The sequence below is a fragment of the Neospora caninum genome, chromosome III (assembly GCF_000208865.1).
Source record: "Neospora caninum Liverpool complete genome, chromosome III".
NCBI lineage: Eukaryota > Apicomplexa > Conoidasida > Eucoccidiorida > Sarcocystidae > Neospora > Neospora caninum.
Window position 1 is genome coordinate 115,749 of NC_018388.1, and position 22,861 is coordinate 138,609.

Sequence of the window (22,861 nt, forward strand, 5' to 3'; positions counted from 1 at the left end):
CACCCTGCTGACCGCCGCAAGGCGGTGACCTCCGCTGTACCCTGCGGCGTGGAACTAACGGTGTTTTCACGGTTTAGGCACGCACAGAACGCTGCTTCCACTTCACTCAAGTCGCGTAACAGTTTGCGGTTCCCTTGCTGAATCTCCACGGTGTAAACACAATTGCTGTCTCCCAACTGCACTGCGGCGGGTCAGCCTGCAGTTACGCGAAGTTGGGCTCTCAAGATCTGAGAGAGAGAGCCTTCACCTAGGTGCTCGCCTTATCTGTGGACGGAAACGGATGCCATGCGAGATCATTCAGCCTGAATCCGCAGCTCCACTGGCTGCACACCCCACGTCTTCCTGCCGTGCTTGGCGACGGGTCAGACCGAAGGCAGAGTCCCCCCTCTCGAGACTAAAGTGCCCATAGGACTTCTCTGGAATCTGTCCGTGTCTCGTCGTTTGTTCTGCCCAACTTAAGAGCAGCGTCTTTTTCTCTGCATCGGTGCTTGCCTGTTCAACAGAGACGGACGCTGTCTCGGGCACACAGTGACAGCATCTGCTGCCAGCGTTAGTCGGTAGAAACAGATATAGGCATGTGGCCAGGCGAGAGTAGTTGCCCAGAGAAGGACACATTGCTCCATGGGAGTGTAGGGGCCAGCGACTTGGAGAGCTCGGGCAAAGTATTGTGTTTCACAAAGGAGCTCGCCTCGTGGCCACGTCTGGCGACACTGTTGGACTCTCGAGGCGGGCTGGACCACGCGTCCAGTTGCGGGAGAAGTGGAGACTGCCGGAGGTATAAATACACCCAACAGTGCGGCGAGGCAGATCCGGTAACTCTGCTACAGACTAGAACGGCAGTTTGACCTGTGACCATGCCTAGCATTGTTGAGGGCTCCACACAAGCGAATCCAGTCCAAAAAAGGTGTGGTACTGGTTCTGAACGCTTTATGTAGTTTCTGATTGCGAGGCAGACCCCGCAAAGACGCGGCCGAACTGGGGCCGCGTCAAGGTTGCGCAGTGGCATCACTGCCACGCACCAATCTAAAATGTGGCATCAGGAGACCCAGGCGCGAACCGCCTCTCGGTGACAAAGTGAAAGGTTTCAGCGCAGAACGCGCGATGCGTATCCATTGGACTTGAATCAGAACATGAGACTCTCTGCACGGTGGGGAACCCACCTGCAGCTGCTTGTGACACAAAACAATTCCGGATCGGTAAAAGGGAGCGTCGGACGCCTCTCGGCCACCGTCTGTGTCTCGCCCTGTTTACCCATACAAGCGATGCTCCTACCTTTCCCGTCCACCTGCTTGGCGCTAAGTCCTGTGACGCTTGACTGACTGGGAAAGGAAAGACGGTTGTGGCGCTGCAAACTTCGCGTCAATGCGGGATTCATCCGCATCCTCCGGAGCGCCTGCCTGCTCTGAGGCGGCTTCAGACTCCGACTCTCCAGCCTCTCGGTCGTCTTCAGAGGGTTGGTGAGTCCGGGCGGCGCGCATCACCGTTACTCCGCGTAGAGTAGGGAGTGTTTCAACGGAGAACTCGCGGTTTCCTGACGGCTCTGTTGAGGAATTTGCCGCAAGCTGCGATGTGGTGGGCTCCTTAGCTGGCGTCGGGGGAATGTGTTTGCCATCCCGGAAAAGGGAAACTTCCCCTACCACCGCAACGCGTTCGATAGCCATCTCGTTGACGCCCCGAATCACTCTGGCGTAGCCGCCCTCTCCCCACCTCGCTCCCCACGAGTTTCTCACTTTCCAGTAAGGCAACCATTTGTCTCCGTGTCGCGCCCAGCCCCAGCCGACGACTACCACTGCGTGGTCCACCTAAACAGAAAACGGCAAAGAAGAAGACTCTCAAAACATCCGGCTGCACTGACGTGGCTTCCAAAGGCTCGTCCGCCGCAACGGCCGCGCCAGAGCGTGCGCGTAGCGAGCTTCTTTTTTGCCGGCTGAAAACCCGCAAGGCATGAAGCGCGCAACGGAGCACTGGTCGGCCGGGTCTGAAGACGCAGAGCCACGTGCCCTCTCCGGTCTGTTTCGCCTCGCCAGTGACGTACCTTCTCCCACACCCAATTTTCTCCTTTCTGGACGAGGCTGTTGTACGCCGACTTGAAAACGCCCTTCCTGTAGACGGTGAAGGCGACTGAGACGCACAGACACTCCCAAACACCACCAGTGGATCTGAAGGATCTGCCGACACGGTCGGAAGAGAGATATCGCCGAGGTCGCAGACGGTACACACACACACACACAACACGCCCCACAACACGCCTGGCTGACGCGACTCACCTGTCGGCTCGATGGACGCAGCCATCGGCCCGTGCTCCCAGAGCGTTCGCAGCATGGCATCTTCCGAGCAGCCTCCGTAAACGCCTCCAACGTACTGCCACGAAGCGACTTTGATGGAGACACTGCAGGACTCCGGCAAAGACGACCGCGCCGGCGGAGCTCGACAGCCGTACGCTGACGTGCCGAGCTGGCCGCCGAGGTCGTGGCAAGTCTGCAAGGAGGGCGAGAGGGGACTGCTGCGGTGGTGCGCCTGTTGCCACACAGACAGCCACTCAAGCAACAGCGAGATCTCTGAACGGAACGCAGCTTCCACGACGAGTGCCGTCTGTGTTCGTCCCATCTTGTCGGATGCAAGGTTGCAAGCAGCGTTGGAACTGTCGTGAGTGAAGAAAGACTAAGTTCCGAAGTACGAAGAGAGAGTGAAGATACTCCGGCGCCCCTTGTCTCTCTGGGCCGAGCGCCAGGCTTACTTCTCTCGTGTACTCTTGCACGCACTCTTCTGTGCGGAAACCGTGCTCTTGGCCGAATTTCAGCGCCAGAAAAACGTAGCCGCCGCCGCAACCTTGGTTATACACGTTGCAGCTGGTTCCCTGAGGTTTGAGTCAGAAACAGGAAAACGCAGACCTTTGCTTCTGTCTCTCCTAACGACCGTTCCGGGAGCAAGCGCTAGGACCGTCGCTCCATACCGTCTCTCCGCAGCAGTGACGCGTGTTTTCAGCCGACCCGCAACACTTCCCAAGGGAGGCCATGGCGTGTATGCGCGAATGCCACGAAGGCCGTGCAAGTGCTGTCTCGCACCTGAAAAGCACTGACGTTAATCTTGCCGAACACGTCATCGTTCGCCGCGTATCGAATCCACAATCTGGAAACAAAGACACACCACCAGTCGCCGCTCCTCTGTGCGCCTGCAGACTGCGAAACCCGCCCACATCCTACAGGCTCCAGTACAGGCAAGACTTGCATCCGAAAGAGGGACGCGCTACATAGAAGCCTCCGGCGAACCGATGCCTCTGTGCAGTCAGGCTCTGCTCCGCTCCCGTCACCTTGGGCTGTGCACGAGCTACCGCATGCTGGCGGGGCGAATGGCTGGGCTGCTTTCAGACAGCTGGACAGGGTTGGCGTTTCAGCAAGGCACGGGGATTCGGGACTTCACAGTTTCGCTCCTCAGGAAGAGGGGACCGCGGGCCTTACCGAGAAGTGAGCACGGTGCCCGTCGAGATCGCGTAGCACGAGCCGCAGCGTCCTTGGTTCGGCGCGTCCGGCACCACCGAGCGCCGCCTTCCTATCTGCACGCATATCGCAGGCAGCCACCCTCATCTCTCCTTGAATCGGCAGAGCGTTCTCACGGGCTCCGTGCGCGAAAGACGTTGCGCTACAGGAAGCGCGGGAACACGCCAGAAAGGGCGCATCTGCACGACTTGGAGAAGACAGCGTCGGCTGCCTCGCGAAAAGAGAGCGCTAGAGACGAACCGCCTCTCGAGCAAAGGGAACACCTGCCTGGAATGGAAAGATCTACCCGCGCGAAGACGCCACGCGCGCTCGACGTCTTCGCTGCCGTCAATCGTCTGCCGTGCTTACCCGTAGAGCGACATGTTCTTCGTTTGACCAGTCAAATTCTCGAATCGTTCGCCAGGGAGGCTCGGACCCGGCGGGGCTTCCAAAGGGCTGGACCCCGGAGAGAACGTGGAGGGGCAAACTGGCTTTGACTGTCGCTCGCCTCCCCTCTATATGCTGCCTGGACATCAGCAGCGGTTGGTTCCCTGCATTCTCCCAGACTTCCTGTATCGACCGCAACTTCCGTCCTCGGATTTCGATGTAGTCGTCTTCCACGGGCTCCCACGGGGCATCTGAGAGACAAAGACGAGAAGGCCCGATCGGCCGCGAGATCAACCGATTGCCCGCTGATTCTCTCACGCCAAGCGAGCCAAAGCTCACAGTCCGCTCCGCCACGGGGGGGAACCAGGACGTGCGGAGAAACCGAGAAAAAAGGATTCGAGGCGATGTGCAGCCTTGGTCTCTCGGCTGTCTCTTTTTCTCTGGGTCACAAGCTGCGTCGGGAAAGGGAACAGTCTCTCCCCCAACGAAACGAAGGAAAACACGCGAGATGATCGCGGCGAGCGCGCCCCAGGCCATCGGATGTTTCGCTGCCCCAGTTACGAACACGACGCGTGAAGCTCAGACAACTCAAAAAACCCGCCTCGTTTGGGGCGTTGCGGCAACCACGATCGCTCTGCGTTCTTTTGCACTGTGCAGGACGAGTTTTGCTGGACACAGTCAAGGCTGAGCCGGCTCCCTTTTTTAGCGTCCTTTCTCTCGGGAACCTCACCTCCGTTTTCAGCACTCACCGGTTGACAGGCTTTTCCGCACTACCGCAGCGACCGACTGGATATCCGGGGGAAGCGAAGTAGGCCAAATCGGAACATCCAAAGGCGTGCGGCGCTCTTTGGGAACTTCGTTCGTCGGCACCGAGAGATCTTCTCCCACTTTGCGGCCCCACCAGCAGCCGCGCTTGAGCGAGTGCAGCAGCTGGTCAGCGGGTGTCTCGGGGACCACCAGCTCGGGGACGTCTGCGAACGCACCAGAGGCAGTTTGACTCTCAAGGAGAAAACGCGTAAGCCTCTGACAGGGGAGTTCCGCGAGTTCCCCTCAACGACGCAGCCACCATGTGTTCACCAGAGCGTGGGGTTGCGCGCTCGTCGAACGCGACCGCGCTGGAAGACGCGGTGGAACGTTTTGCTCTTCGCGCGCGTTTTCTCACCGTAAGCTGGCGGTGTCGGCTCCAAAGACTGACGAACCGCGTCTCCCTGTGGAACCCGATCCCACCACCCGACGAGAGTCGTGTGGCAGTAGCTCCACGCTAGGTTTCGGCCATCCGGAGCAACTTCGTATTTGAAGAACGCAAAGAAGCGCCGGCTTTGAGGAGTTGTCACCTCAAAGTGGAGTCCCTCGTCGTACACGAGCGTCCAAACCCCTGTGGATCCGTCGTCAAAGTCCACTCGGAAATCGGGGTGAAGCGTGAACCGCGAGGTCCGAAGCAGATGGAAACTCGGCGAAATGTTGGGAGGGGTCATGGGATCTGAGCAGCAAGCAGAGGAGAACCGCACCGGAGGCTGCCCTAATGTGCCTTGCCGCCTGTCGACGGCCTGTCAAAGGTTTTCGACCCCGGGCGCGCCTCGAAGTCGCCCCCGGCCGCTGCTTTCCCTCCAAGCCTTTGTGAGTCTGAGAAGAACCTTCGGGGGACGAACCGGGAAAATCTCTGACCTAACTTTTTCAGCTCGGAAGGTGAAGGTTGGCCATGCGTGCCCGGGGAGGAAGGCCTGCTGCAGAGGAGAGACGGGCGCCGCCATTCCCCCGCACCGAATGCGATACCACCTCTCCCAGGCCTTTTTCGTGAACCAAAAGGCTTATTTGTGAACCAGGCTGTTTCGTGATCCCCAAGTCTGAAGTTTCTGTGCAGACTCGAGGAGCTCGACGCACCGTGAGCGTCGATCTTATCTGGGACGCCGTATCCGCAGTATGGGTCGTGCAGCTGGGCCGCCGCTGCCGTAAGTTCGCCTTTGCACGGCAGCCAGAGTCCCTCTTGGATCTCCCATTCTCCTAAAACATGTCGGACGAGGCAGTGAGCGGGTAAGTCTCCTCGCACAGGCTCTACGAACTTTGTCCAGAAGGGGAGGCCGAGCGCACGGCAAACGAGCAGCAACGCGGCGAGAAAGGACGCGCGAGGGAGTCTCGAGTGGCCCACGGAAGTGCCGTGCTGGGCTGTCCCCGTCGCGACGAGATGCCCCGCAGGTGACATCCTTCCCTTTTTGAGTGAATGGGAAGGAGAGGCAAGGCGCTGTCGCGGGGCTGGGTTCCGAAGAACCCCCTCGCAAATAAACCGACAAGACTCCCGCAGTTGGATCTCTACCACCATGTGTCTCGCTGGGGAAGCACGGGCTGTTTTGGCCAAGAAGGACGGCGCCGGAGAACGCTCCGTCAGAAATTCTGTTCCCAAGAAAACGCAAGCCCGACCGGCGCTGTCCCAGTCTACGAAAGCGCACCGCAGCTCTCAAATATACACGGTGAGAAGAAAGGTTAGATGTTGGCGGAAAATCGATTTTCCAGTCCCTGGCCTGCAGAGACACTTCTGTATATACGGAACGGCGAGGTCTCCTGCCCAAACCTCAAACTCGCCAACGGATGAGATCCGCCCCAACAAGTCACGCTCAACCATCCGACACGGGCGTGTTTTTCGGGTTCGTAAAAAACCCTCGAGTCGCCGGCTCCGGCGCGAGCGTCCAGAGTCGTGAACCTGCAGATCCAGCTCTGACGCGCAAGACGACTTCTCTCACTAAAAAAGCCTCCTCCAGCGCCGTTCCTGAAGACTTGAGACTGAAGTGCATGGAATGCAAGAAAGCCCATGGAAGCACAGATTATCTGTCACGGGGCTTGCAGACAAGACACAACGATACGCATGCGTTTTGGGAGCTACGGCTTTTCTCGTGCCGTCGTATTCAGCACGCGTCGAAAGAAATGGCCACGAAAGGCCGAAGCGCAGCATTTGCGAGTGGAGCGGGGACCAGAAACAACGGTGACAAAAGATCTTCAACGAAAAACGGCAGATCGTCCGCTGGGCTAGCCTCCCGCAGACCTTGGGGGCCCCGGCAATTCTTTGAGTGCCGTGGCGCGTTTGAGTTTGCCTCGCGGGATTTTTGAGCCGGAACGGACCCAGTTGGGGTGGAAAAGTCGGTGAAAATGGGAGAAAGATCCAAAGGTAGTCGAGAAAAAAACGCGGCTGGGTTCGGGAGACAACGGAGAAAATCCCGCCGGCTGCGTAGCTAGTCGGAGAGAAACTGGCTGTCGCGGTCCCGCCAATGTTGTCTAGCTAGGGAGAAGACGCCGAGCTAGGAACACTCTCGGATCCCCGTCCTGGAAACTCCTCTCTCTCTCATACCCACGCAGAAAAATGCTGGACCAAAACGGGCGGGTTTACGAGGCTTGCTCCGAAACGTATCGAGAGTCTGTTCTTGCCACAACCACGCGCCAACCTTACGCTAGCAGAAGTTTTGTGTCTGGGAGAGTGCCCGGAAGGGATTCAGCTTCGCTCAAGAAAGCACCCACAGGTTCGGCTAGAGGAGTTTGAGCAGAAAACGCGTGACTCGTTCCACTGGACGAAGGCGACATGGAACGCAAGGCGGCCAGCTGGCGGCAATTTCAGGGGGTTGGGTTTTCAGAACACAGCCGTTCCCTGAGAAAACTTCGGGAAGCCGCGTGTACTTGGGTCCGGAAGGAAAGATACGGCCGGTTGGGAGCGGTGACTCAGAGTCACGACGTAAAGGCGCGGGGAGGTTTCCCACGACACTTGCGATCGCCCAGTCACGGGTGTTTCGACAACTTTTGTGGGAATTTGGCGACGAAAGAAGGGAGTTCTCGCCTAGCAGGTGTGCTCCAAAACAGAATGCGAAGCTGCCGCGCTTGGTAGTGTGACCCGACCGAAGAAAAATCTGTCGTAAACGTCGCTGCTGCTCCTATCCAAAGCAGAAAGTACATCTGGTAGTGACTGGATATTGCCCAGAGACCTAAGTTCTTCCCCATTGGCTCCAATGGTCAGAGCACCGACGTCGGAGGAGGGAGAAGAAGCGCAAATCGGAGATTTTTTCGCGGGGCTCCGGTGAGGACCAGAGAAAGGAGCTTCGTGCCGTACCGGTTGGAGGCGGTGGTCCTTGCCGATCACATGCGAGAAGGCATCTGGTAGAAAAGTGCCTGCGGCCTCGTTTTCGTCACAGCGCTTTGCGTTAGCGTTGCCTTTGGGATACACGCTGCCGCTGTCATGCTACGACACGAGTGAGCAAAGTTTTGCCCGAAGCTTGTTGCACTGTTAAGTTCCTGGCAAACAAACAGGACGCATTCCTCCTCACAGAAGACAGTCCGTTCCAACACTGGAAGCAAGCTTGAGGCGTCTCTCCCACCTCAGTTCCGTACCACGTCGCTGATATTCACTGCCGATGCATCATACCGGGAAGGCTCCGCGCAATCTTCGGCTAGTAAGCGTCGACGGTAGACGCCAGATTCGTGCATCGAAACCTCCAGTGACTTGTGGCAGGAGCAAAACCTCGCGGGCGCAGCAAAACCTCGCGGGCGCAGCAAAGACCCAGTTTGCGAATTCGAGTTGAAGCTTCAGCGCAGCTGCGCTGCATACCTGAGCCGTGCATGTTTGGATGCAACGGCGGCTCTACGGCTCAGACGGGTGTCTGTGCCCATTAGCTAATGGAAGTGAGTTCCTGCACAAGCTTTTCAAGTCACGGAAAGAGCGGCCTCCAGGTGTAGAGCGGTTACATTCTGAGCTCCACCTTTTGAGAGCGAGCGGCGATTTCCGCACCGGAAACTCTGTGTTTGTTTCGTGACTGTCTGTGGCGGCACAGCCGCCCGAGCTGGTTCGCAGTCACGTAGGCCACTCTGAGGCCGATCCGTTAAAAGCGGAAGGCTCCTTTAGGGACCTGTCCGTATACTCCCGTGCTGGAAACAAGCTCCAGTGTCTTGTAGACCAGAGAATTCTCTTGATACTCCTCGCGGTTGTCCCGGTCGCTCCACGTTCCCTCAAGACGTCTCTCTGAGGTCGTGCAGAGCTCGTGCACACTGAGAAAGAACCTGCTCTGCATCACGCGCACGCCTGTCGCCGCCGCCAAACAGGGAAAAGCATATTCCGCAAGCACGGCGAAGACACTCATAGCTTTGCAAGAGAACCTTTTCACGCGCACTGAGAACCTCGCTCGGCGACACATTCTCTGGTATCCTCGTCCCGTCCGATCCCCATGCGTGCCTGTCTGCCCCCTCTTTCCCGCCCGGTTCACATGCAGTTTCAGGTTTCTCACCCTCTTGCCAGGTTTGCCAAGCCTTCCGAGCTTCTGTGTCGTCTCCCTCCCCGAGAAACAGAAGCAATCGACCGGCCGCCTGAAGCTCGTGAGCGGCTTCGGGCGACGACGGCCCGTGGATCGCCGACATCGCGTCGATCTGGTGCTCCTGCAGGAGTAAGACGCAGGGAATGTAAAACTCCGGCTGGCCGAGAAAAAGGGACAACACGCGGCCTCTGAGACCAGCGAGGAGGAGGTTTCCAGGGTGGCTGTGGGGGAACACCGTCTTGTACACGTACAGAAATCGATGCAGAAGACGCGACAGTTCTGGGCAAGACGCTTCACATTCCAAACGGCGCACCAGCCACGGCAGTTGTGCGAAACTCTGCCGCACCGCCTCCTGGTCTCGCAGGCTCAGTTCCCCCTGGCACAGCGTACACACCGAACTGGGCCACGGGTGGTCTTCCGTCGCAGTTTGGCCTTTCGTTTCTTCCCTCGACGCTGGAGGAAACGCGCGATTTCCCTCGGGAGCTAGACACACCAAGTCCCGCGCAGATGGCGCCGAGCCGTCCTCTGAGCGCCGACAGAGTCGGACCGGCAGGCGAAGCCGAATGTGCTTCGCCCAGGTGTCTTGCCTTTTTCTTTGCAGCCCCGAAACAGACGCCGAGCTTTGGAACCCGCAGGCGTTCCCACATGTGTCATCTTGAGAGCCAAGAGCGTCTTTACAACGGCCACGCGTCTCTGGGCGCCCGGCGGCAGCCATACACTGCAGCCTCCTTCCGTCCTCGAGGGCGAGGAGTGCATCGCCCTGCGGCGTGTAACAGACTGCGCGGCACTGGGGCGAATTGCAGAAGAAAATGTTTGCCGTTTGTGTGTCGAAAGCTTCACTGAGCGAGAAGAGACAAGGACTGAGATCCCTGTCGCCGTGGTTCGAGTTTCCTCCACAGACTGCCTTCTCGAGGATCTCCGAGCTACGCGGGGCCCCCTCCAAACTGCGGCGCTTCTCTGGAGTGGACACGCTCGTCTCCTCGTTTCCGTCGTGATCTTTTTCTCGCGATGCTGTCCCGTCTACCAAACGCCCCGCCTCCCCAGAAGGACGCTCCCTCTCCGCTACGGCTACACGCAGCAGCCCCGCCTCGCGCCCGTTCGCCGCCCCCACGCAGCAGCCACAGCACAGCGGACAACAGCAGAGAAATCCGTAGCCGCGAAGGAGGTGTTCTCGCCGCTCTCTCGCGCGGCTGAACGCGACTCGAGGCACGTACGAAATGCAGATTTCCTCGTCTTTTTGAATGTCGCGAATGGCCACAATGCGAATGGCGAGTCGAGAGCGACTGCCGTCACCAAAGACCGCTCTCGCGTTGTATGTACAGCTGTGGTTCATGCAGCTGATCGGCGGCCCGTACAAACCCTGGGCGCAAACGCTGTCCGTGAAACAGCAAGGACAGTTGGAAAGCGACGCTTCGCTGGACTCGAGAGAGGCTAAACAACCTGCAGCTTCGGAGCCTAACTGCGCATCCCTTCCTGCGTTCCGGCTCTCGACATCGGAAGTCAACACTCCCGGGCGAGCTGTCGTGACGCTGGACTCGCTAGGCTGTCCCGAGAGAATCGAAAAGAGATTTCGTGACAACTTCAAAAGCATACATGTCAACTGATCTACTGAGAATTCCTGTGTCACGCGCTGCGCAAAGCGCGCTAAGCTGGCCTGGTGTGTGTGGCGAGACAAATCTGTTTCCGTATGTCCGTCTGACGCGCCTGCCGAAGAAGGCCCAGAGGAACAGACAGCGAGTGACTTGGAGAGAACCACAAGGAGGAGAGAAACAAACTCCCGAGCTGCGGCGTACTCCTGCCTCTCGGTTTCTTCGCTGGCGCTGACAAGTGAAGTGCCGTTCTCGCGTGTCGGATCGAAACAAAAACACCGGAGACTTTCGTCGACATAACTCAGCGCCGGCTTGCATGCGACCTGTCTCTCCTCTGCTGAAGAAGCCGTTCCGTCGGCCGTCCTCGCCTCTTCTCCAGCTTCATGACGCTCCTGACTCCGCCGAGAAGACGCGACTCCCTCACTCGGCCCGAGCGACGGAGCGGAGGAAGCGCCGCCCGCCACAAAGGCCGCGAGGTTGACGCCACGCAGCAGGCATTTCAGGAGAAGCCGTTGCACGGCTGTGGGGAAGAACCCGCCGGACACCCGGAAAAGTTCTGAAGCGCGCAGAAACGCCCAAACAGGAGAGGAAAAGGAACAAATCCGAGAGATGGAACCACGAGAACAGGCAAAATGTGGGCACGGCTTTCAGGAAGGCACCAACCCATGTTTATATTGGTACAAACAAATATAATATATATATATATATATATGTATATATAAATGTATATGTGTATACGTGTTTCTGTTCACATGCCGTTTCTCTCTCTACGAATATCCTCTATCCGTGTCCGTGCGATACACCTGCACATAGGGACACGCGCGCGTGCTCGACTCCTGCATGCGAATCTCTTTCTCTATCCTACACTGTATATCCACAAACACACACATACATGCATACAAGCATACATACAAGCGTACATACAAGCATACCTACAAGCATACGTACACGCAAACAAGCATGTAGTTTCATTAAGAATGCGCTGCTCGCCAAACTCCTCCAGTGTGGAGAGGGGTAAGCTCAGAAAGGGGGAAGCCAAGAGATGGACCCCGACGAAGAGAAGCGAGAAGAGAAGCGGCCAAGGGAGAGGAAATCACAGAACTCCCTCTCGCAGCACGGCTTTTTTCGGTGGGCTGTTTGTAGGAGTGAAAAGGGTTTACCTCCAAACAGCCCGCACTCTTTCTTGTGGTTAGTCCAGTCTTCTCGTTGACAGCGCATGGAGCAGTAGTAAGTGCATCGACACTGAGAGCATCTCAGGACTTTCTGGGATCTTTCGCTTCGAGAGGACGCGCAGTCTCTTTTCGAGACCAAGAGAGAGACATGATTCACTGGAGTGAGACACACTGCGCAGGCGGTCGGCCGACTCGCGGCATGCTTGGGGGTGTTTGAAGTCTTCGAATCGCAAAGACACTCGCATTCTCCCTTCTCGCGTCTCTTCTCGCCCTCCGGCCCGTTCGCTGTCTCCTTCCCTCGTTCATTCTTCAGCACAGAAGAAGAGGAAGAAGAAGAGGAAGAAGAAGAGGAAGAAGAGGAAGGACGAATTGGTTGATGAACGGAACAGCTTGGGTCGGCTACAGGGACAAAGACGAGAGGCTCGATGGCGGATAGGATTTCGGTCCCCGAAGGAATGTACATTCGAGCAAACAGGCCTCTACCTTTCTCTCGGCCTGCGTCTCGCACCTCTGCACGAACCAGCGGCGCCATGTCCCCTCTGCAGAGGATTTTCGATCTTTCTTCTCTCCTCTCCGGGAAAACCCCGTTTTCTCCGGAAGAGAGGTGGAGAGAACAGAGAGATCGAGGCAGGGAAGAGCACGCGATACAGAGAAGAGAACGCGATAGACAGAAGAACGCGAGACGGAACACGGAAGGGAAGGAACGGGAGACAAACGAGAAAGAGAGCAGGCGAGAGAGACACCAGGAAGGAAGAAAGACGCGCAGAGCACGAGCGGGAAGAAGTTAGTTGGCGAGGCGGGGAATCCCTCACGAGACAGAGAGATCTGAAATCCGAAGGCAAAGCGGAGGAACGAGAAGATATATCACGGAAGCAAAAAGGAAAGAACGAATCGAACGAGGAAGAGAACACGACTTTCCGGTTACATTCGCACAGAAAGCACTGACACTCGACATCCTTCGCCGAATGTGCGCGCTGTGAGAAATCGTGAAAAGCGTGTTTATATCTCCATATCCGCCACGTCGCTCTCTGTCGTTCGTTTCGCCGCCTCAACTTCCCGAGAGCTTCTCCTGCCCCTTTTTTCTTTCCCTGATTCTTCCTGAAACCAACAGGAACCGCCCTCAGTCGGAAAGCTTTCCACCGAGAACCTTTCCTTGTCGCAAACTTTTTTTCGTGCCCGTGTGTCGAGCCTCACGACCGGCGCGAGACAGCGAGGCAGGCTTAGGTCGGACGTCTGAGAACCTTAATTTTCTCTCCTCGCTTCTTCCCCCTCTTATCTTCTGCGTTTTCTTTCGTTCGTTTTTTCGTTTCTGCTTTCTCTCGCTGCTGCCTCGACCAAGCTTTCTCGCTTACGCTGCAGAGAGAAGAGAGACACACGACGAGACAGAGAGACGGGGCACGCAAAGGTGCCGCTCCCTTCTTCTTCTTTGCGGGTGTGAGAAAAAAGGGAATTTGAAAGGAACGCGCAGTTCAAAGCTCCAGTTGTCCACTTCACTCTTTCTCTTTCAGCCTGTGAAAAACGTGGCTTGCCGTTTCTGCGCCTTCACAGAGCCTCGTTTCCTTAACAGACGCGCAGCAGCCGCCCTCCCGCGCTGTCCGGATTCCCCCTCCTTTCTCCCGACATCTTCTCCTCTTCAAAACACCCTCTTCCTCGCCTTTCTGCCTTCTTTCTCGCCTTCTTCACGTTTTCCTCCCTTCCTTTTCCCTCGTGAACTGAGTGGCAACCATGGCGAAGAAAGACGCAGGAGAAGAATGGAGGAAACGGGTGATCTCCATGGGGGAGGTGAAAAAACACAACAACGACAAAGACATGTGGTGCGTCATCCACGGCGTCGTCTACGACCTCACGCCTGTCTTGGATAAACACCCTGGGGGCGCGGAAGTCCTCCTCGACTTTGCCGGTGAGAAAACGCGCTCCCGGCGTCTCCTGCACAAGACATGCTCTTCTCTCCAGCTTCGAAACAGGGAATAAAGACAAATTTCCCCTCACCTCTCTCCCCGACACACACTCCAAAACACCAGTCGTTCTTTGTCTGTACATATTTGTGTATTTATATATATATATGTATATATATGTATATATATATGTATATATATGTATATATATATGTATATATATGTATATATATATACATATATATATATATATATGTATATATATGTATCTATATGTATATATATGTATATATGTATATATGTGCACATGTATATATCCATCTATGTGAATCTGTATATATGCATGTGCATCTATCTCTACCTGTTTATACCTACATATATGTCTCTATATCTAATCTGTCGATCTCGAGGTGTATCTGTATATTGCGTTTGTGCGCCTTTTCCGTTTTAGGCCAGGACGCGACGGACGCTTTTGAAGATATCGGCCACAGTTTCAGCGCCCGGCAAATGGCCACGCCTTTCGCCGTTGGAGTCCTCGAGGGCTGCGAAGACACCGCGACTGGATGCGTCACGAAGCCGCCTCCGACAACCTGCTCTGTAAGCACACACAAATGCGGGCTTCGAATATCAGGCGTTCCCTGCGTATGCACGGACGCAGCTCTCCTCTCTCTGTGCCTTTTCCTCTGTTTTTCTCTGGACCAATACATAACCACGATGAGTATATATATATATATATGTATAATTGATATCCTCTCTCGTTTGTGTGTATATATATGCAAGTGTGTGCAAATACATGTAAAAATTATATGTATAAATTTGTCTCAAATTCAGTATACGTGTGCATATAAGCATGTCTAATTATAAGCATAGTTGCCAGCAAGCAGTCCTTACGGGAGGTGCGGCTGTTCAGTTGCAGAAAGCGAATCGAAGAGACGCCTGCGGCCGCGCCCGGAGACGCACAGTTCTTTCTTCCGTTCTCTTTCTTTTCCATCTACCTTTCTCTTTCTGTCTTCTTCAGTCTCTGTCTCTTTCGCAGCCTTTCGTTCTGTTCTTCTCTCTGTGTCTGTAAAAAGGCATTCTTTCTGTGCAATACAAAGCCTCGACAAGCTTTTGCAGATCTTTGGAATGGTTCTCGTGTTCTTAGGCACAGAGGCTGAAGAACTGCGAATCGATGAAGGGTGGTGTGGGAGCAGCGGCGCTCGTCGTCCTCGCGGCGGTAGCAGCCGTTTACTACATTTTTAATCTTTCCTAGAAAGGAAGACTCAGCGGAAGATTTAGAAACAGCTACACGAAAAAGTGAAGTGACGAGAGGTGTAGCGGCCGGAAGACGGTGAAGACGAGAGTTGCAAAGAAGGAAAGGAGGCACTTCTTCTTCATTTTGTGATGGTTCTGACCAACAAAAGGCGTGTTTGCTTTCGGTTTTCTGCCGCGCGGCTTCCTGTGGTCTTTTCGGCGCTCGTCGCATTTCTCTCTTCTCTTGACGTGATGCCTTTCTCTGTTTCACAAACTCTTTTTCACCTTCTCTCTTCACTGCCTTCTGATTCGGGGCGTCTCTCGTTCGCTTCTCAACGACGGGGATCTTGAAACAGAGGGCGTGGCGCACACAAAAACTTTCCTTAAACCTGTCTCTGCACGTTGTGTCTTCGTCCCTCTTCTCGAGGTTTTCTGACGTTTCATTTTCTCCGCTTTTCCACTCTTCTGACTCTCTTCAGTCGGAGCCTCTCTCCCTTTCTTCCTCTCAACGCCCGAGGCGCTCAAGTGCAAGAAACAACCTGCAAACCCGCAAACTGTTTGTTCCTTTGGATACGTACGTCTACGTAGATTTTATCTTTGAACTTTGCACAAACCCACGGATACATATGGCCATACACTCTGGTTTATAACATGTATGCATACGCTCGCGAATCATCTATGCATCGACCCCCCAACTCTATCCTCAACCTCTCTCCGCATGCGTACCAGCAGAAAGAGAGGAGTGTCTATGGGTTGTGTATGTCGGTCTGTAACTATGTACTATAAACATATGCTTTAGACGCTCGTATAAATTCGTTTTATAAATATGCAAAGAGGTGCGTTTTTCTTGTGAAGGACGACAGGTGCTGAGCCTGTTTAGAAAGCTGCACAGAGCAACGCGAAACGAGAACCACGCGCGAGGACGATCGAGGAGAGAAAAAAGGTGAAGAACGTTTTAGACACAAGGAAAGACCAAAAGAGAGCGTTTTAGACAGAACTCTTAGCTGGCGAGAGTTCCTTTTCCGCAGACGAGAGGACACGACGCTGCTCTGCTCCCGTCTTTTTCGAGAAAGAGGAGACAGGCACTACCCTCTCTGCTGTGTGTTTCTCCTTTTTCTCCATACGTTTGCGTATTTTTTTGTTCGCACTGTCCTAGATCTCTCTCCCATTCTCGTTTTTTCCACTTCCTCGAGACTCTCTTTGGATGTCTTCTCACAGGTTGCAGCTGGAGAGGAGATAAGGTTTCCTCCCTGTCTGTGTGTCCCAGTCGTGGGAACGCAGAGCGATGTTTTCAGTTTAGGTTTCTCGCCCTTTTCGAGTAGGCTCCGCCTTTCCTAAAACCGTTCCGAGTGAATGAACGGGAAGAAGAGGGTGAAAACAGAAGAGCAGAGGAGACACAAATCTCCACAGAAAAGCTACCATGTGGAAAAGAATGAAAGGAAAACTCAGGCGTAAAAAGATCTCTGCACAGCTGAGGAAGAAACCAGTTTGTGTTTTCCCGTTCTTCCTTCCAAGAAGGCAAACCCGCAAAGAGAAAGACCCGTCAATCGAAGCATCGCGATCTTCGGGTTCACGCAGAGGCCGTTTTTTCCAGCGCCTCGTGTGTGTGGGTCTAACCAGCCAACGCTGTATCCATATATAAGCCGACCCATCAAGTGCGGCGACCGGAACGATCTCCGGATGGACAGTCCACAGAGAGCTGAACCGATCTGTGGAGCCTCGACACGAGATATGGAAACCTGTATCTTTCTTGAGAGAAAAGCATGCGTGTGATGAACTGTATAAACCCCCGCATGCATATCTCCCACACATGTATGCACGTCTAGATATGTATACACGTATGTTGATGTGTGGACGGCGAGAAAACGACCTTTGCGTTAAACGATTACCGAACAAAAAAAGGCGGAGACGCAGCTGCCTCCTGAAGAAGCTTGGAGACATCCTCTCCTGTTCAAATCCGTGGCAACCAATGGCGCTCTCTTCTCCGCTTCACCCGCGCTGCCTTCTCTGTCGCCACAGAAGCGCAGAACACGCCTCCTCACCTTTTAAACTTCTCTCCTTCCTCTCCTCTTCCTCCTCGTTCTTCTCACTTTCCCCACGAAACTCTTCAAAAGGCCTCCGCAAAAAATCCTCTCGTCTTCCAGGTGAAACACCCGTCCATCACCTTTTCATAAATATCGCCACAAACACAAATACGGTCCTCTCTACCCTCTCTCCCTTTTCCAAGCACACATATATATACCCATATACAGATGTATATATGAACAGATATACACTATATATAAGTATGCAGATTATATGCATATATATATATATATATATATATATATGCACGTAAAACACGACTCACCATCTTTATGCGCGCCCATTTCCCTTGCTTCTTCGTGTCACGCATCTCTCTGTTTTTCCTTTCTCCCCTCTGTTTCCTGTGCCTTGAGGTAGTTTTCCCAGATTTCTCGCGCATTGATTTTCAAGTAGATGCACTGCTGACTGATGGGCTCTGCCTCGTTTCCCAAACCGTCTTCAGACGATTCCGCGGCATGCGCCGGCAGCTTTGCTCCCGTTTTCGCTGCCTCGGCCATATCGGCGTCCACGGCGAACGCGGACGTCACCTCCTCCCAGATGCTTCGCGCCTTGTCGTTTTGCGTCGTCTGAAAAAAACCAAAGAACCTGGCAGGCTTTCCACCCCCTTCGCATGCGGGAATGTACTCTTTCCTTGAGTGTCATTAACGAATACCCAGATATACGCATATATATATATATATATATATATATATATGTATATCTACGTATATATATATGTATATCTATGTATATATATATATATATATATATATATATATAGCTGTGCACAGAGATGAGGGGTAGTGTCTATTTGAAACGAAGGCGAGGCGTGTAAAACAGGCAAACGTTTCGAGGGCGTAAACAGGCTCTCTTTCGTCACCCTTGAGGAAACACTCCCGGTTCGAAGAGAGATGCTTTCTCAAAGTTCCACGAGAAGAGGCAGACAGTGTGAGTGTGTTTACACATAAAGCAGATTTGGAACGTAGAGAAGAGGGAAACGCGGCACAAAGAGGCGGCGAAAACAACGTGGGGAGACAGGGGTGAAGAGGCCGAGAACCGATCCTCTCCTCTCGGTTGGCCACCCGAAAACGCGTGCACACTTGGCCTTTTGCTTTTCAAAACCACCGTTCTTCCCCTTCCCCACGAACCGCGAAAGACAAACCCGACAGCCTGAGCGCTCTTCTGTTGGTACATCGAAAAAAAACGTGCAGGACTCCCGAGTGAGTGACGCGCGCGAAGCTCCTCAACTTCCCTCTGTCCCCGTCCAGTCTCTGTCTTGTTGCATTCTCCCCGACTCTTGCCTCGTGTGTTCTCTTTTCCCCTCCTGCCTCGCCCACCCCTCAACCCGCGTCACCTTTTCTTTGTATTCCTATTTCTGCGAGCGTGCGTGTTTTGTCGTCTTTCGGTTACCTGCGTGTGAAGGGCGTCTTTTATCTTTTCGTGGAGAGCATGCGCTCGACGAAGGCGCTCGAGATTCACCGATCCAAACCAGTGCACGTCGATTGTCACTTTTTCGAGGAGGGTTTGGGCTGTGTCTTTGGAAAGCGCTTCTTTCGAACCCGCCTCCTTCCGCTCTTCCGTCTCCGTTTTCTCTTTGGTTTGTCCCGTGTGTTTTCGTTTCTTCGACACCCCCAGCAAGGCAGAGAGCGAAGAGCCGCGACGCTCGGCCGACCCGCCCCAGATCGAAGAAAGAGAAACTTTGTTGCGCGGCGCCTCCGCGGAGACGCCGTCCGAAGCTGCCACGTGGAAACTGCGACAGAGAAGACGCGAGCAGTAAAATGCAAAGGTTGGGGACAAAAAACCCGCGAGAAACAGGAGAAAAAGGTGTGCGGAGAGAGACACGAGATCCAGGCGACCTTGTTCGCTCTGCCTCACAAAGAAACTCAGAGAAAAACCAAGCAAGGGAAGAGAGCACGATACGAAAAACAGGAGAAAAAGGTGAAAGCAAGAAGAGAAAGAAGGTGAGGGAGAGAGGCGAGAGACAACGACCACGAAAAGAGGAAAACACTGAAAGACAATAGGAAGAGAAAGACAAGAGAAAGAAAAGGAAAAGCGAAGGAAGAAAAGGAGAACAGGACCACAGAACGAATCGAAGGAGACGAAAAAACCTACCAATACTGGATGTGCGCATGCAGCTGTACGCCGACGGGGCCCTCCGTCTTTGAACACAAGTGAGACGGAGAAGAGGAAGAGGAAGACGAGTCAGGAGAGGAAGGAGACGAGTCAGGAGAGGAAGGAGGCGAGTCAGGAGAGGAAGGAGGCGAGTCAGGAGAGGAAGGAGGCGAGTCAGGAGAGGAAGAAGACGAGTCAGGAGAGGAAGAAGATAGTCTGTGGCGGTTGGACGGGGAGTGGACAGTGACAAGCTGATTATGCATCGAGTTCGTGGGAAGAGGAACGAGGAGACAGAGAGGAGGGAGAGAGAGAAGAGGAAAAAGGAAATCGACGCTCGACCCTCCGGTGTACGTTCGATTCTGCAAATGGAGAATTAACAACGCTTCGAGGACCGAGTCTAACGTAGCCCTGGCGTGCGGACGGAGAATGTCGTGAAGACGCGTGAGGAGCCGCGCAAATCCATCAGCGCCTGAAAACAAAGTTCAAACCGGAAGTGCATCACCTGCGCGCTCCTCTCTTCCTTCTCCCTTCCACTCGCTCTTCTCTTTCCATCTCTTTCTCTTTCGCGAGGCGAGAATCTGATTTCCTGACCGAGATGTGAACGGGCGACGAGTTGAAGGCCGCGAATCTTCACGAGAGCCGTTCCCCGTCTTTCTACAACAGCCCCTGAGGAGCGACGCGACTGTTTCGCAGTCCACACTGTCCCCAAACACGCACCGGAGACGAAACTCCCGTTGAGGAGGAACGAGTCGCGCTGGGCGTCCTTCGCGTCTTGCGCGACCTGCGGAAGCGCTGAAGCGGAGAAGAGGTCGGCTGCGTCGTGGCGAAAACACACCGACGGAAGGCGCAAGAGCCGGTGCCTGAAACCAGCGAGAGAAGGCAACGAAAAACCATGAGAGCGGAAAGGAACTAACGGCACGGGACAGCTGCACTCGCAGGCATAAAAACCGCATCAACCTGTCAACAGAAACGATGAAACCGCACACAAAAACTCCTCTATCTACTCCACTCGACATGCATATATACATACATACACACATATATACATACATTTTATATATATATATAGAGAGAGAGAGAGAGAAGTGGATGTCTCCTTCTCTCTGTCTCTGCCTGGAAATGTGGATTTATCTCGCTAGATTTATATATATATATATATATGCTGTCCAGATTTCTGTCGCTGTCGATGGCTCGACGCGGTGCACAAGGCCGAGGCGAAAACCGCCCTTCTCAGGAGCGTTTCATTTCTCCATTTTACACGTGGCGTCTCTCCACACGCAGTTCTTCAACTTTACCAGAAATCGACGAGGTCGCCTGCCGCACTTGGCCGCGCGCGGGCGAGAGCCTCTCTCTGCAGAGCATCCGTCGGGCGCCGGCAGCATGTCGGCTGCATCCAGAAACTCTCGAAAGCCTCGTCCGCTCGACGCCCGTCGCTGCGCCGGAGTGTACACACACGCCGGAAGTGGGAGGCGAACCGCTCTCTGTCCGCGATTTTCGCCTCCTGGACCGGGAGCATTCCCGAGTCAGGCGGTGTACATACACCCGAAGCGACTGTTGAGACACTCGCCAGCCGCCAGGCCTCTGCTTGTTTCTGCACGAGAAAAAAAACCCCGAAAACGCGCCTCAGTCTGGAGATCCCCGTGGACGAGACGACCCGAAGCGACACCAAGAACCCCGCAAAAAACGCGAAGAGACGAGCAAAATAAAGAGGGAAAACAAACCACAGAGATCACACACACACATACGCTGGGCATACATATATACGTATGCAAATACGTATACAACATATATATATATATATATAAATAAGGATAATCTATATGTGTGTGTATTACGCTCCGACAGGTGTGCAGCCACGTGCGAGTGCGTTTCCCCCCTTTTTTCTGCTTTTCTCGCTTGTTTCTTCTCCTTTTTTTGGCTACCTCGGAAGAGAGACATCTGGAAGCAGCAGAGAGAAGCGACAGTCGGAGCAGGTCAACTGAGAGCGAAAGGTCGACAGCCTGCGGACACGAGAGAAGGGACAGAGACAGTTGAGGAGACAGCAGAGAGCAGAGAGAGCGGGTTGTAGAGGGGCGAGGGAGAAGGGTAGAAACCGCGGGAAAAAGAGAGACCGAGCCGAAGGAAGACACAAACTGCCGAGGGAGCGAACATTGCGGACCCAGAGACAGACGGCGGTTGACGACTTAAAGCAGAGAAAAAAAAGAGGGAAAGGTCAACGCTCGCGAAAGACGAGACAAGACAGAGAAGAGAAGAAAGAGAAGAAAGCGGAGAGAAGAAAGACGAGACAAGACAGAGAAAAGAAGAAAGAGGAGAGAAGAAAGAGAAAAGAAGAAAGAGGAGAGAAGAAAGAGGAGACAAGACAGAGAAGAGAAGAAAGAGAAGAAAGCGGAGAGAAGGAAGACGAGACAAGACAGAGAAAAGAAGAAAGAGGAGAGAAGGAAGAGAAGAGGACACAAGAGAGCGGAGGCAAGAGCCAGGAAGGGTACCGTTAAGCCTTGTCGGACACGGTGAGGAGAGAACAGAAAGATCCACCCTACGAATCAGACGACCTAAAGCCAGCAGACAGAGAACGAACGGACGTTGGGACTCGAAAGTGAGGCTCTTCTCTTCTGTCCGTATCACCTCAAAACACACAGATCTCTCACCTCCTGAGCAATGTCTTGGCGCATGGCATTGACCTCGAAAAACAACGACACAGCCTCTGCGCCTTCCTTCTCATCCTCTCGCTCTGCCTTCCCTCCCTCTTCCTTCTCTTCATCCCCTCCCTGTTCGTTCTCTTCCTTCACTCCGTCTTCTTTCTCTTCTCTTGCTTTTTCTTGATTTTCTTTCTCCCGGGCAACCTGTATCGCCTCTCCGGCGAGCCGGAACACCTCCTTTGCGAAGTGTTCATCGAGGGTTCCCCAGTCCCTCGCCGTTTCTTGCCTTTCGGCAGAGCCTCTTTGCGCACCATCGCGGCTGGTGAGTTTCGACACTTCCCACAGAGCGGCGGCACGGAGAGAGATTTCCTCGAGGTCTGAGAGGAGTTCTGCCTGCGACAAATCTTTCCATCGCAACCGATCTGAGGCGGGGAGGAGCGGCGAAAGAGACAGCGAGCGCTGACATGGCTGTGGTAGAACTCCAGGCCCAGCCGGCAAGAGCTTCGTTTCCATGGTTGCCTGCCTTGCCAGGAAAGGAGGGAGAAAGAAGAGAGAGGAAGAAGTGAGAGAAAGAAGAGAGAAGAAGTGAGAAGAAGAGAAAAAAGAGAAAGCATGAAGTGAGAGGAAGAGAAAGAAGAGAGAGGGAGAAGTGAGAAAGGCACAACAAGAAGAGACAGAGAAGGGGAGACGCGAAGAATTAAAAAAGGCATAAAAGGGGAAAGATGCTCGGCGGGTTTCTGAAAGCTCGCCTGCGAGATGTGCAGGCCAGCGAACCGCTACCGTTTAGAGGTACGCCTTAATAGGAGTGAGAAAAGAAGAAAACGACAAAGAAGAAAAGGGTGTGTAAAAGCAAGAGTAAAAGAGGTGAGAAGGAAATTGCGGTAAGAAGAAAACACACAAGAACCTGTGCCAGCTTTTCCCAGACATGCTGTGCGTAAAGGAAGTTGCAAGTCGGGGCAAAGCGGGTCTAGCGGCTGGGTGGGTCGCCTGGAACTAGCTCGAGGCATTTTCTATC

The 22,861-nt window shown here is 54.2% G+C and overlaps 4 protein-coding genes across 4 annotated transcripts; 1 reads left to right on the plus strand and 3 right to left on the minus strand.

Moving 5' to 3' along the window:
* Positions 1-1,295: 1,295 nt before the first annotated feature.
* Positions 1,296-6,063, minus strand: NCLIV_007010 (putative cathepsin C2 (TgCPC2); the record flags this gene model as incomplete). The annotated part of the gene is made up of 10 exons (XM_003880212.1): positions 1,296-1,802; positions 2,036-2,121; positions 2,268-2,517; positions 2,738-2,857; positions 3,066-3,129; positions 3,459-3,553; positions 3,846-4,114; positions 4,613-4,834; positions 5,026-5,343; positions 5,745-6,063. The coding sequence occupies 10 exons, from the start codon at positions 6,061-6,063 to the stop codon at positions 1,296-1,298; spliced, it is 2,250 nt and encodes a 749-aa protein (XP_003880261.1).
* Positions 6,064-8,716: 2,653 nt separating this feature from the next.
* NCLIV_007020 (putative zinc finger MYND domain-containing protein) lies at positions 8,717-12,438 on the minus strand (the record flags this gene model as incomplete). Its single annotated transcript, XM_003880213.1, has 3 exons — positions 8,717-8,916; positions 9,119-11,290; positions 12,390-12,438. The coding sequence occupies 3 exons, from the start codon at positions 12,436-12,438 to the stop codon at positions 8,717-8,719; spliced, it is 2,421 nt and encodes an 806-aa protein (XP_003880262.1).
* Positions 12,439-13,631: 1,193 nt separating this feature from the next.
* Positions 13,632-15,053, plus strand: NCLIV_007030 (cytochrome b5, related; the record flags this gene model as incomplete). The annotated part of the gene is made up of 3 exons (XM_003880214.1): positions 13,632-13,806; positions 14,253-14,398; positions 14,946-15,053. The coding sequence occupies 3 exons, from the start codon at positions 13,632-13,634 to the stop codon at positions 15,051-15,053; spliced, it is 429 nt and encodes a 142-aa protein (XP_003880263.1).
* Positions 15,054-17,421: 2,368 nt separating this feature from the next.
* Positions 17,422-22,359, minus strand: NCLIV_007040 (conserved hypothetical protein; the record flags this gene model as incomplete). Its single annotated transcript, XM_003880215.1, has 7 exons — positions 17,422-17,685; positions 18,509-18,848; positions 19,211-19,679; positions 19,928-20,070; positions 20,506-20,801; positions 21,133-21,210; positions 21,856-22,359. The coding sequence occupies 7 exons, from the start codon at positions 22,357-22,359 to the stop codon at positions 17,422-17,424; spliced, it is 2,094 nt and encodes a 697-aa protein (XP_003880264.1).
* Between the last annotated feature and the right edge of the window lie 502 nt (positions 22,360-22,861).